The sequence below is a fragment of the Scyliorhinus torazame genome, chromosome 17 (assembly GCF_047496885.1).
Source record: "Scyliorhinus torazame isolate Kashiwa2021f chromosome 17, sScyTor2.1, whole genome shotgun sequence".
Classification (NCBI taxonomy): Eukaryota; Metazoa; Chordata; class Chondrichthyes; order Carcharhiniformes; family Scyliorhinidae; genus Scyliorhinus; species Scyliorhinus torazame.
Genome location: NC_092723.1, coordinates 101,144,498 through 101,157,967, shown reverse-complemented (window position 1 = coordinate 101,157,967; position 13,470 = coordinate 101,144,498). Strand labels below are relative to the sequence as shown.

The 13,470-nt window shown below is 45.0% G+C and overlaps 1 protein-coding gene across 1 annotated transcript in view; it reads right to left on the bottom strand.

Annotated features, from left to right (window-relative positions):
- Positions 1–6,150: 6,150 nt before the first annotated feature.
- The window catches only part of snrnp25 (small nuclear ribonucleoprotein 25), a 32,051-nt gene continuing 24,731 nt past the window's right edge, over positions 6,151–13,470 (bottom strand). Inside the window, exons 6-7 of the mRNA XM_072480797.1 lie at positions 11,148–11,207; positions 6,151–6,409 (exon numbers count right to left, since the gene is read on the bottom strand). Of these exons, the coding sequence (XP_072336898.1) occupies positions 11,150–11,207 (58 nt within the window). The 3' untranslated portion in view covers positions 6,151–6,409; positions 11,148–11,149. The remainder of the gene's footprint in view (positions 6,410–11,147; positions 11,208–13,470) is intronic.

The window sequence follows — 13,470 nt, the reverse complement described above, 5'->3', positions numbered from 1 at the left end:
ACAACCCAAAGATGTGCAGGCTAGGTGGATTGGCTACGCAAAATTGCCCCTTAATTGGAAAAAATGACTTGGGTGCTCTAAATTTATTTTAAAAACTGTGTCAAAATTGGAAATTTTTCAAACAACAGTTTGAAGTTTTCTGATTTGCCTCTGCGCTAGACAATGCTTCCGATCAGAGAAAAATCCCGCTTCTTCTTAATTTGGCTGGACCGCAGGTATTAGGGCTGTTCAACTCATTGGAATTTGCAAAAGATGAGAATAAAAAAAAGTATAACATGATGCTGGAAAAACTTGATGCTCACTGAAAAAAGCAAGTGTACGGGACATACGGGTGCTATATGTTTAGAAAAAGGCTGCAGCTGAAAGGGGAGTTGGTAGATTTGTTTATTCCTGCTTTAAAATTAAGAGTGCAGTCGTGTAACCTCCTCTATTGCTGATTCAATGCTTTGCGATCAAATTGTCTTTGAAATTAATGATGAACGTTTGTGAGAAAAAGTGCTGTGACGACTGAGTTTGCCGCTGGCTGAAGCGATTAATATGTGTAAAGCCAGTGAACACGCAATCTTTTAATGTGTGGAGTTCAGGGCAAACAAAAAAGGCGCAAAGTCGGGAAACATGGCCGACGCCATTAATGCTGTGTCGGAGCACATAAAACTGCGCACAATGGCTGGTGACCATTTTGAAAGTGATGTCACTAGCATCATGATGTGCTCACACTGTGGCCATGCCCAACGTAAAAAAAACAGTCCGGCAAAAGGCAAACAAAGTTCCAAATGTTGCAAATACAATCACTTCACAGCACAGTGCTATTTCGAAAAGCCTCACCAGCTAATAAATTTAAAAGATTGTACAACGATTATAGGAAAGATTCAGAATATAAAGAGTGAAGGCAAAGAAAAAAAAGTCTTACCTGATCATGATGATTCCTCCCAAGATGCACTGAAAGATACTTTCATAGTCAATGTGATTGCTAGGATTAATGCACTGGACTGAGATAACAATCCAATATATCAGCTCTCCAAAATTATTCAAGAGTGTCCTGCAATACTCAACATTAAAGGGTCTGAGGTTCCATTTAAATTAGATACAGGTGCACATGGGCACCCTGTCATTTACATACAGTATCCAACTGAAAAAGGATGCCAAGCGCCCAGAAGAATGCCAGCTCCATTGAGAGACCGTCTCAAGACTGAGCTTGACTGAATGCAACAGTCAGACATCTTTTCCAAGGCGACTTAACCATGGACTGTATCAGTCCAATGGTATCCGTACGCAAACCTAATGGAGAACTAAGAGTACGCATAGATCCAAAAGATCAGAATAATAATATTAAGAGGGAACACTATCCCATACCCAAGAGAGAAAAGGTCATGTCAGAGATGGCTAATGCCAGGTACCCACGACTAATTCTGGCCCCCTACAGGGTGCCAGCACGCGCTGGAGCGGTTCGCGCCGCTCCAGCTGCAGATCCCGGTGCAAACTGTGCACACCGGAATCCGCGCATGCGCAGTTGCGCCGGCACCAACGAGGACATGCGCAGTGGCCTCCTTCAACACGCCGGCCCTGACGCAACATGGCGCAGGACTACAGGGGCCAGCGCGGCCTCCTCGCCACAGAGGCTGGCCCGCTGATCGGTGGGCGCCGATCGCGGGCCAGGCCACAAGGGAGGCCCCCCCCGGGGTCGGACCCCCCTCTCACCGCCACCTGACCCTTACACACCGAGGTCCCGCGGGCCCAGAGCAGGATAGAAAAGCGCCAGCGGGACTCTGCTCTTTTCTTACGACCGCTCGGCCCATCCAGGCCAGAGAATCGGCGGGCCAGCCGTGTCGAGCGGCCCGCGACCGCCGCCACGCCAACCACGCCGGCGCCGATTCTCCGCTAATTGCGTGCCAGCGTCGGGGAGGAGTGGCCTGTTCGCGGGGATTCTCCGTTCCGGCACAGGCAGGGAGAATCCCGCCCCATATTCCACAACATTGCCTTCCAAACTTTCATTGTCAACAAGAAATCCAGAAAACATGGTAGACAATTTGAACACTTCAACAAGTACACTAAGATCGACGAGAACAAGAAAATCGTTGAATAGACTGAATTTATAATGACACATTATTAACAATTACTCTGTAATCACTTCTGTGATATGACATTTAACTTTTGCTATTGAATGTAAAAGAAAATGATGCATTCTCGTTAGTGTTATATTCAAAAAATGTTAGAAACAGAACTCATTACATTTGTTTCAAAGAAAGGGGGATGTGACATTGAGAAATTTACAGAACTGTAAGGGTTAATGTTATGTCCAAATCAAACACTAGAGGGAGCTAGATGCAGAACTATATGAAGAATCAACGCTAAGCCTTCTGGGAGAGTGTTGAGGAGATGGCTAGGAGAAAGACTGTAGTAAGGCTAGTGTGAGTGAGAGATCATATTTATGAGATTAGTGGTAGATGAGTGTAGATTGTATATTTATTGTCAATTGTTTATTATATAGAAGTAAGAGTTTGAATTCAATTAAATAGTATAAATAAATCTTTAGTTTTGTTTAATACAAAAGCTAGTTGTGGTCTTTGTGAACAATACGCCAACTATCCGAGAATCTGAACCACAAAGAACACCACAATCGCCACTTCTGACTTTACGATGAAAAGGAGTCCATTGATGAATCAGCTGAAGATGGTTGAGCCTAGGACACTACACTGAGGAACTCCTGCAGTGATGAAATTCAATAGTAATTTTCATCTTTTCCTCTCATAATTTTGTACAATTTTGTTTTAAGCGAGTCAGTATGTGGACCATAGTGCAATATGATTTACCTGGAAAAGCCTTTACTGCTTGAGAGGACAGAAGTCAGTTATTAAGATACTGTCTTGTAGGGCACACAGTGGCCTAGTGGTTAGCACCGCTGCCTCATGACGCTGAGGACCCAGGTTTGATCTCGGCCCCGGGTCACCATCCATGTGGAGTTGCACATTCTCCCAGTGTCTGCGTGGGTCTCACCCCCACAACCCAAAAAGATATGCAGGGTAGATGAATTGGCCATGTTAAATTGCCCCTTAATTGGAATAAAATAATTTGATACTCTCATTTATTTTTTAAAAAGATAACTGTTTTGTATTTGAAATATTGAAGACATTTTTAAATTATATATTGGTTCTAGAATTAATGGATTCCCTACAGTGCAGTAGGCCATTCGATCCATCGTGTCTGCACTGACCCTTCTAAAGAGCACTCTACCCAGGTCCACTCCCTCGTCCACCCTGCCCTATCCCCATAACCCCACCTAATCTGCCCATTTTGGGACATGAAGTGGCAATTTAGCATGGACGGAACCGGAGCACCCAGAGGAAACCCAAGCAGACACTGGGAGAACGTGCAAACTCCACACAGGCAGTGACCCAAGGCCAGGATTGAACCCGGGTCCCTGGTTCTGTGAGGCAGCAGTGCTAACCACTTCTAAGGTTGTAAAATATTTAAAAGCGCAGATTGTATTTTTAAGAAGTACCAAAATGCCTACTGCTAATTCGATCTAGCTGAAGTATTTCCATCACAGCTCAGGCACATTTGACAGAGTTGGTGCAAATTTCCCAATTTTGCCCCGACATGTCCAAAGTTTAGGTGGAGTTATGCGGTTACAGGTATAAGGGGCGAGATTCTCCACTCCCGCGCCGGTTGGGGGAATCGCCTGGGCCGCCAAAATTTCCCGGGACGCCGGTCCGACGCCCTCCCGCAATTCTCCCAAGCGGCAGGAACGGCCCCGTCGAGTTCCGCGGGCCGCAGAATCGCCGGAGACACCCAAAATGGCGATTCTCTGGCAACCCTGCTATTCTCAGGCCCGGATGGGCCGAGCAGCCAGGCCAAAACGGCGGGTTCACCCTGGCGCCGTCCACACCTGGTCGCTGCCGTCGGGAACAGCGCGGGAACGCTGGGGGGGCGGCCTGCCGGTGGCGGGGGGAATCCTGCACCGGGGGGTATCTCAAATGTGGCATGGCCCGCGATCGGTGCCCACCGATCGTCGGGCCATCCTCTCTGAAGGAGGACCTCCTTCCTTCCGCGGCCCCACAAGATCCGTCCGCCATCTTCTTGCGGGGCGGACTCAGAGAGGACGGCAACCACACATGCGCAGGGTTGGCGCCGGCCAACCCGCGCATGCGTGGGTGACGCCAGTTATGCGGCGCCGACCGCGTCATCTATGCGGCGCCAACCGCGTCATCTATGCGGCGCCGCCTTTACGCGGCGACAAGGCCTGCCGCGTGTAGATGACTCGGCCCCAATCCCAGCCCATTGTCGGGGCCTGAATTGGTCGGGATCGGGGCCATTTCGCGCCGTCGTGAACCTCGACGGTGTTCACGACGGCCTGGGCACTTCGGCGCGGGAGTGGAGAATCCCGCCCAAGGCCTGTGATTGGGCCTAGGTAGAGTATGCTTTCGGAGGGTCAATTGAATGGCCTCCTTCTGCACTGTAGTGATTCTATGATTCTCTGGAACGAAGGATCTTTTCATTCAGGCCTTTCTTTCAAATCTGCAAAGTTCCAGAGGTAGCTGACTTATGAAATAGTCTCGACCTGCTCAGAAGCTAAACTTTCAACATAGTCTCCCGGTCAAAACTCTGTTCCAGAAAGGTACCCGAATGCTTGCATTAGCCCGTCCTGTTTATTTGATTCACACAGAGGGGTCACGGTGGGGAAATCAAGGCAAAAATCAAGACAGCCAGTTCTGGTGCAGAGTTTAATTTCACCTGCTTTCCTTCATGTGTCAGACCACCAGGTAGAAAAAGTCAGGCTTCATAAGGAATGTTTAGACCATTATGCCAGTGCAAGTTGTAAACAGTCTGCTGCTCTGACCACACCTTGACTAGTTTGTGTAGAATTAACCACTGAGACAGAAATAAGCTCCTGATCTGCTGTGGCCAGGGCTGAGAAATGTCTTGAGGAGGGTCAATATTGTGTGAGAAAACAACATTGATTCAAATATCAGAACGATACCCAGAAATCATTTCTCACATAATTAGCAGTGGATATTTGATTGGAGATGCGTCAAGTGGCCTTACTGGTTCCTAATTATCTTGTGATCTTTCTTTTTTGAATGAGGAGAGAGAAAAAATGGAAGGATGATGAATAGAATTCATGGGCATGCGCAACCTAATCTGAATGATAGCACCGTGAGCACTCCTAATAGAAAAGCTAATAGAATAATTGGTTGTAAATAGATATTTTAGCTTTGTAGCCTTTTTGAAAATAAAATTTGCACTGCATGATACCTTTTTAGTGCTCTGCCAATACTTAGGCTGTGGATAAATTCAATTGTCATTTTCATCTATACAGCTCTCGACTGATATGATATTTTTGCATTCGAACACATTTAAGACAAGAATGGAATTTGATATACTGGGCACGATTTAACACGCAAAAAAGTCCAGTTTTGAGCGCATATAGTGGTGTGTTTCTCGGCGCTTATGACCAGGTTATCTAACGGGAGTCTACCGTTTGTTTTGAACTCGATCGGGAATTCTGAGGTTGCACCTACCTCATCCACGGCACGTGGATCTGGCCACCATTTTTAAATGCCACCTACTCCCCCACTGCCCTAACCTACCTCTTAGGCGGCCCTCGAGCCCCCTTATACCCCACCTCTTAAGGGCAGGGCATCCCAGACCCCAATCTCTGGTATGGGCAACCTGGCACTGCCACTACCACCCAGGCCCCCAGGTAGTGCCAAGGTGGTGATGCCAGCAAGAGTGCCAGGGTATCACCTGCCCAGAGCCCGACCATCAGGAGGGCTTCCAATGGCATGGGAGCCCCCCAAGGTGCTGCTATGCCCAGTCCATGTGTGAGCCAGTGCTAAACGGCACCATGGCAAGGTCACCCTTGTGAGGCGTTAGTTCCCGGGCCTCAGACGAATCCGGCGTATACATATTTAAATGAGCTTAATGGTTCACTTAAATACATTAGTCTTGATCTCACCCAGTGTGTGCGAGATCCAGATCGCGACGCCTTCCGAGATCTTGTTAGATCTCATGAGGCGTTCCATGCATCGCAAATCTCGCGAGAGATTTAATGGCCTCGTCGAGACACCGAGTTGGGCGCGACAAGTCCATTAGATTACGCCCAATGAGTAAGGTTGCAAAAGTAAAAGATAATTTCTAAAATAGACAGTGAACAATTCAATTTATGTTTTATTTTGCTGAAAAACAATTCTGACACTGGAATACTGTACATAGAATTACAAATAGTGATAATTTTAAACATATTTCTTTACTTGATGTTTAAAATTCTAATGAAGATTCAACTCCGTAAGCTTCTTTCTTCCTTTATCACAATATGGTGAAGAGTTCTGTCAGGAGCAAGGGCAGAGGAACTGATTTATCTCACCAGAATAGATTGTCCTCTCAGACCCACTGCAACAGGAACACAAATCTGGAAGAAAGTATAAATAGAGAAGCAGCTGTTTTAAAGTAGCTTTTTACTTATTTAATAGGAGGAACAGGAGCAACTGGGACACAGAATTGGAATAACAGGAATCAGCAAGGAACCGTTATTTTTCAGGCTGGAGGAAGGTTTTTAGTGGTGCTCCCCAGGGGTCGGTATTGGGACTCTTGTTTTTCCTGATATATACTAATGATCTAAGTCTTGGCGTGCAGGGGACAATTTCAAAGTTTGTGGATGATGCCAAATGTGGGATTTTTGTAAACTATGAAGAAAACAGTATAGAATTTCAAATGGACATAGAGAAGTTGGTGGCTGATGGAGTTCAACGCAGAGAAGTGTGACGTGAGGCATTTTAGTAGGAAAAACACAGAGACAAGGGGTACAATTCTTAAGGTGGTGCAGGAACATAGGGACTTGGGTGTCTATGTGCAAAGATCATTGAAGCTGGCAGGACAGGTAGGGAGATCAGTTAAAAAAGCTTATAATATCCTGGGTTTTGTTAATCGGGGCAGAGAGTTGAAGAGCAAGGTGGTTATACTGAACTTGTCCAAAACACGAGTTAGATCTCATCTGGAGCATTGTATCTGTTTCTCCGGACCACACTATAGGAAGGATGATGAACGCATTGGAGAGAGAGTGCAGAGATTTACAAGACTGATTCCAGTTATGAGGATAGATTGGAAAAGTTGGGACTGTTCTTGGAAAGAAGGCTAGGAAGGGATTTGATAGCAACATTCAAAACAGGTGCCGGGGTTTAGATATTTCAGTAAGCTCAGGGAAGGTGGTAAAAGAGGGGGAGGGGTGGCATTGTTAGTCAAGGACAGTATTACGGTGGCAGAAAGGACTTTTGATGAGGACTCGTCTACTGAGGTAGTATGGGCTGAGGTTAGAAACAGGAAAGAAGAGGTCACCTGTTAGGGGTTTTCTATAGGACTCCGAAAAGTTCCAGAGATGTAGAGGAAAGGATTGCAGAGATGATTCTGGATAGGAGCGAAAGCAACAGGGTAGTTGTTATGGGGGATTTTAACTTTCCAAATATTGACTGGAAACGCTATAGTTCGAGTACTTTAGATGAGTCTGTTATTGTCCAATGTGTGCAGGAGGGTTTCCTGACACAGTATGTAGATAGGCCAACAAGAGGCGAGGCCACATTGGATTTGGTACTGGGTAATGAACCAGGACAGGTGTTTGATTTGGAGGTAGGTGAGCACTTTGGTGATAGTGACCACAATTCGATTACGTTTACTTTAGTGATGGAAAGGGATAGGTGTATATACCGCAGGGCAAGAGTTATATCTGGGGGAAAGGCAATTATGATGCGATGAAGCAAGACTTAGGATGCATCGGATGGAGAGGAAAACTGCAGGGGATGGGCACAATGGAAATGTGGAGCTTGTTCAAGGAACAGCTACTGCGTGTCCTTGATAAGTATGTACCTGTCAGGCAGGGAGGAAGTGGTCGAGCGAGGGGATCGTGGTTTACTAAAGCAGTCGAAACACTTGTCAAGAGGAAGGAGGCTTATGTAAAGATGAGTCATGAAGGTTCAGTTAGGGCGCTCGAGAGTTACAAGTTAGCTAGGAAGGACCTAAAGAGAGAGCTAAGAAGAGCCAGGAGGGGACATGAGAAGTCTTTGGCAGGTACAATCAAGGATAACCCTAAAGCTTTCTATAGGTATATCAGGAATAAAGGAATGACTAGGGTAAGAGTAGCGCCAGTCAAGGACAGGAGTGGGAAGTTGTGCGTGGAGTCTGAGGAGATAGGAAAGGTGCTAAATGAATATTTTTCATCAGTATTCACACAGGAAAAAGACAATGTTGTCGAGGAGAATACTGAGATTCAGGCTACTAGACTAGAAGGGCTTGAGGTTCATAAGGAGGAGGTGTTAGCAATTCTGGAAAGTGTGAAAATAGATAAGTCCCCTGGGCCGGATGGGATTTATCCTAGGATTCTCTGGGAAGCTAGGGAGGAGATTGTTGAGCCTTTGGCTTTGATCTTTAAGTCATCTTTGTCTACAGGAATAGTGCCAGGAGACTGGAGGATAGCAAATGTTGTCCCCTTGTTCAAGAAGGGGAGTAGCGACAACCCCGGTAACTATAGACCAGTGAGCCTTACTTCTGTTGTGGGCAAAATCTTGGAAAGGTTTATAAGAGATAGGGTGTATAATCATCTGGAAAGGAATAATTTGATTAGACATAGTCAACACGGTTTTGTGAAGGGTAGGTCGTGCCTCACAATCCTTATTGAGTTCTTTGAGAAGGTGACCAAAGAAGTGGATGAGGGTAAAGCAGTTGATGTGGTGTATATGGATTTCAGTAAAGCATTTAATAAGGTTCCCCACGGTAGGCTACTGCAGAAAATATGGAGGCATGGGATTGAGGGTGATTTAGCAGTTTGGATCAGAAATTGGCGAGCTGGAAGAAGACAAAGGGTGGTGGTTGATGGGAAATGTTCAGACTGGAGTCCAGTTACTAGTGGTGTACCACAAGGATCTGTTTTGGGGCCACTGCTGTTTGTCATTTTTATAAATGACCTGGAGGAGGGTGTAGAAGGATGGGTGAGTAGATTTGCAGATGACACTAAAGTTGGTGGAGTTGTGGACAGTGCGGAAGGATGTTACAAGTTACAGAGGGACATAGATAAGCTGCAGTGCTGGGCTGAGAGGTGGCAAATGGAGTTTAATCCAGAAAAGTGGGAGGTGATTCATTTTGGAAGGAATAACAGGAAGACAGAGTACTGGGCTAATGGTAAGATTCTTGGCAGTGTGGATGAGCAGAGAGATCTCGGTGTCCATGTACGTAGATCCCTGAAAATTGCCACCCAGGTTGAGAGGGTTGTTAAGAAGGCGTACGGTGTGTTAGCTTTTATTGGTAGAGGGATTGAGTTTCGGAGCCATTAGGTCATGTTGCAGCTGTACAAAACTCTGGTGCGGCTGCATTTGGAGTATTGCATACAATTCTGGTCGCCGCATTATAGGAAGGATGTGGAAGAATTGGAAAGGGTGCAGAGGAGATTTACCAGAATGTTGCCTGTTATGGAGGGAAGATCTTATGAGGAAAGGCTGAGGGACTTGAGGCTGTTTTCATTAGAGAGAAGGTGGTTAAGGGGTGACTTCATTGAGGCATACAAGATGATCAGAGGATTAGATAGGGTGGACAGTGAGAGCCTTTTTCCTCGGATGGTGATATCTAGCATGAGGGGACATAGCTTCAAATTGAGGGGAGATAGATATAGGACAGATGTCAGAGGTAGGTTCTTTACTCAGAGAGTAGTAAGGGCGTGGAATGCCCTGCCTGCAGCAGCAGTGGACTCACCAACACTAAGGGCATTGTTATGGGCGAGGCGTTATCAGAACCCCAAAATGTATCATGGAGTTCACCCAACCTCTCCCTTTAATGGATTTGTTGCTTTTTCCCTCGGTGTGGGATTACAATTATGGACACGTGGGTTTTTAAACACAAAACACTGTTTATTCCATGAACTCAACTCAACATCTTAAATAAACATTGGATCTCTTAACACCCCTTACTTCAAGGATAACTCAGAAAATATTGCAACAGTCAATAATTCCTTAAAATGTTCCTTCAAACTTCCAAGAGACTTAACACTTTTAAACAAAATCACATCAGGTTAAAGGCTTCACTATTATAAGTTTAAATCACCCAAATGATCCAGAGATAGTCTTTCATGGGAGAGATCCAGCTCACTGCAAAACACAGACACACACACAAGCTGTTTTTAAACTGAAACTAAAAACCTGCAAAATCCCAACTGCAAAATCAAACTGAAAAATGGCTGAACCGAGCTGAGCTCCACCCACTCTATGACATCACTGTTTTCTTAAAGGTACATTGCTTAAACATCCAGTTCTTAAAGGCACTCTCGCATGACAGCATTCAAATGGTCATTGGATAGACATATGGACGATAAGGGAATAGTGTAGAATAGTCTGTGCTTGAACTTTCACAGTTCAAGCACAGACATTGATAGAATTAGGAATCACTTCCTCCATTTAATCCGGTGCATGACAGGACATTGAGTAAATTTAAGGAGGAGACAGACAGATTTTTAATGGGGTGAAAGGTTATGAAGAACGGGCAGGAAAGTGGAGTTGAAGCCAAAAGGAAAGCAGCCCTGACCATATTGAATGGAGGAGCGGGCTTAAGGGGCTGAATTGCTTACTCCTGGCTCTTCTATAATTTTGCCATGACATTCATGCTAAATCTAGATCAGGCAGTGTTTAAAGGGGCATCATGCTCTCCAAGCAAGTAATGAGCCACAATAACCCTCACCAACTGTTGCAAACTGACTGCCACCCTGACTGTGATTCCACACCAGGAACCCGGGATCTTCTGTAAGCGTCAGCCGCATACTGCAGGAACTTACTGAGCTCCTGAGGCAGATCCCTCCAATGTTTATGAGATCATTTCACAATTAGTTAAATGATTACCGTCTGATTCATGACCAGTCATGACAGACGTCCAGCCAGTAGGAAATACTGACATCAAGCTGAGACTTTTCTTCATGAAGACAGTTACTGACTAACTGTGGCTATTAGCTGACGGTATCTTACTGGGTCTAAACTGGAGGGGCTCCTTTGGATTGTGACATGCTCAGAGGAACATTGGTTGTGAACAAGAAGGCATGGGACAGTGGGCAGAGACATGGTACATTCAAAATTTTCTGCTTGGATTGTATGTGGAAAGTTAAGCCCTCAAATCACACCTACCTTTATTTTTTCCGAAGTTTCTTTATGAAGGTAACTTCATCTCGATTCCTTATACCATAACTGTAAGTGAAAAGTTTACACTTTAGAATCAAATAATAATTTCCTGCTCAGCAGGTTTTCCCTTCCCAGGCTGGTAATTAAATGAGTTTATATTTCAACTTAAGAGTCAACAGGAAGCCAGCCAAAATACCATCCTATATACTGTACCTACGGAACACTGTTTACAGCATCACCATAAGTGCTGGTAACCTATGTGACAATGTAACCAAGACGATAGAGTTGGTCTTAAGCCTTGCATAATAAATGAGAAATTTCTATCTATCAAATTACAAAATATACTGTAATGAAGGTTTGCTTTTGATTCATTTCAATGGATAACAGTGAATCCTAGAAGTTATTTAACCATTGTAATTCAGATAACTTCAAACAACTAAAGAAACACTCAGCTGATCTGTTTTTGAAGGCGATGAATTTCCTTCATATTTGTCTTGAGTCCTCCTATTTGTGTAAGAACCGAAAATTTCCAATCATATAATCAGAGAATGTCTGCTCATTGGGCAATTTTAAATGTCGCTATATATGGGCTCGGGCAACTCAATGGTCCTGTTAATTACCTACCAAAACTGAACAACTATACCTTATGAGCTATGCTGAATGATAGCTACAAGTGAGGGAGGGGGTGGGGGGAGAGGAGAGAATTAGCTGGCCTCCTTTTTTAATGAAATGTTATGTTTGTTCAGATTTTCCAGAGAGAAATATGAAATGTAAACACCAGGTTGCATTGTCTTGTGACAAAGAATCAACTTGTTTACAATGTCCCCTCCAAACACAGGCATGCCCTGGAGAAGAGAGAAAAGAAACATACATGCTGGACTTCCCGGTAAACAAACAGAAAAACGGGAATTTGGGCTAATAAAATAAGATTTTTAATGAAAAAAAGAAAACAACAGGCAAGCTACTGTGGTGTGGGCATGAGTTGTAATTTCTCTACATATGCTAAGCATGGAGCCAAATCTTGTAGGATTTTGGAGCAGAGGCACATAAGGTGCACCTTATTTTTTCCAACTTAATGAAAGGGAACACGTCTTTAATCCAGTGGGAGGGGGTGAAGGGAGCAGCGCACAACTTCCATCTAAGTCAACTGAATTTTAGCTTCCATCCAAGTCAAATGAATTTTAGCTTCCATCCAAGTCAACTGATTTTTAGCTTCCATCCAAGTCAAATGAATTTTAGCTTCCATCCAAGTCAAATGAATTTTAGCTTTCATCCAAGTCAAATGAATTTTAGCTTACAGAATAACTCCTCTTATAGTTGGTACTGGAGTCAAAAAATGCATCAATAGGGGAGTCAAGTGTAGGGGCCCAAAGATAGGGGAGGGAAAGATAGGGGCGGCACTATGGCACAGTGGTGATTACCGCTGCCTCACAGTTCCAGGGTCCCAGGTTCAATTCCGGCCTCGGGTGATTGTGTGAAGTTTTCACTTTCTCCCCATGTCTGCGTGGGTTTCCTCCAGGTGCTCCGGTTTCCTCCCACAGTCCAAAGATGTGCAGATTAGGTAGACTGGCCATGCTAAATTGCACCTTTGTGTCGGGATGTGTAGGTTAGGTTAAAGGGTTATAGGATTATAGGAATAGGGCGGGGAAGTGGGCTTGGGTGGAGTACTCTTTCAGAGGGTCGGTGCAGACTTGGTGGGCCGAATGGCCTCCTTCTGCACTGTAGGGATTCAATGTATAAAACCATCTAGTTTTCCTGTCCTTAATCAATATCCAGTAACCCCTGGTGCATTCAATTTACGGCAGCAGCATTGGGTGAGGACAGGATCAGACATGCCTGTGTTGTAGGGGAGTCTAAAACTAGAGGGCATAGGTTTAAGGTGAGAGGGGAGAGATTCAGAAGGGCCCAGAGGGGCAATTTATTCACTCAGAGGGTAGTGAGTGTCTGGAATGTGCTGCCAGAGGTAGTAGTAGAGGCGGGTACAATTGTGTCTTTTAAAAAGCATTTAGATAGTTACATGGGTAAGATGGGTATAGAGGGTTATGGGCCAAGTGCGGGCAACTGGGACTAGCTTAATGGTAAAAACTGGGCGGCAAAGACTGGTTGGGCCGAAGGGCCTGTTTCCATGCTGTAAACTTCTATGATTCTATAAACATTCACTGCCCAGGGTCACACATGAAAAATAGTTACTCATGAGAGATATTGGAGGGCCGCCGACAATTGTGAACCTGCATTCAATTAAGAACACTGCCTTGCGGGGAGAAAAGTAAAGGAAGAAGACTGAGGAGAGGAGAACAAAGAACACTTGAGAGAGCCATATGTGGTACTT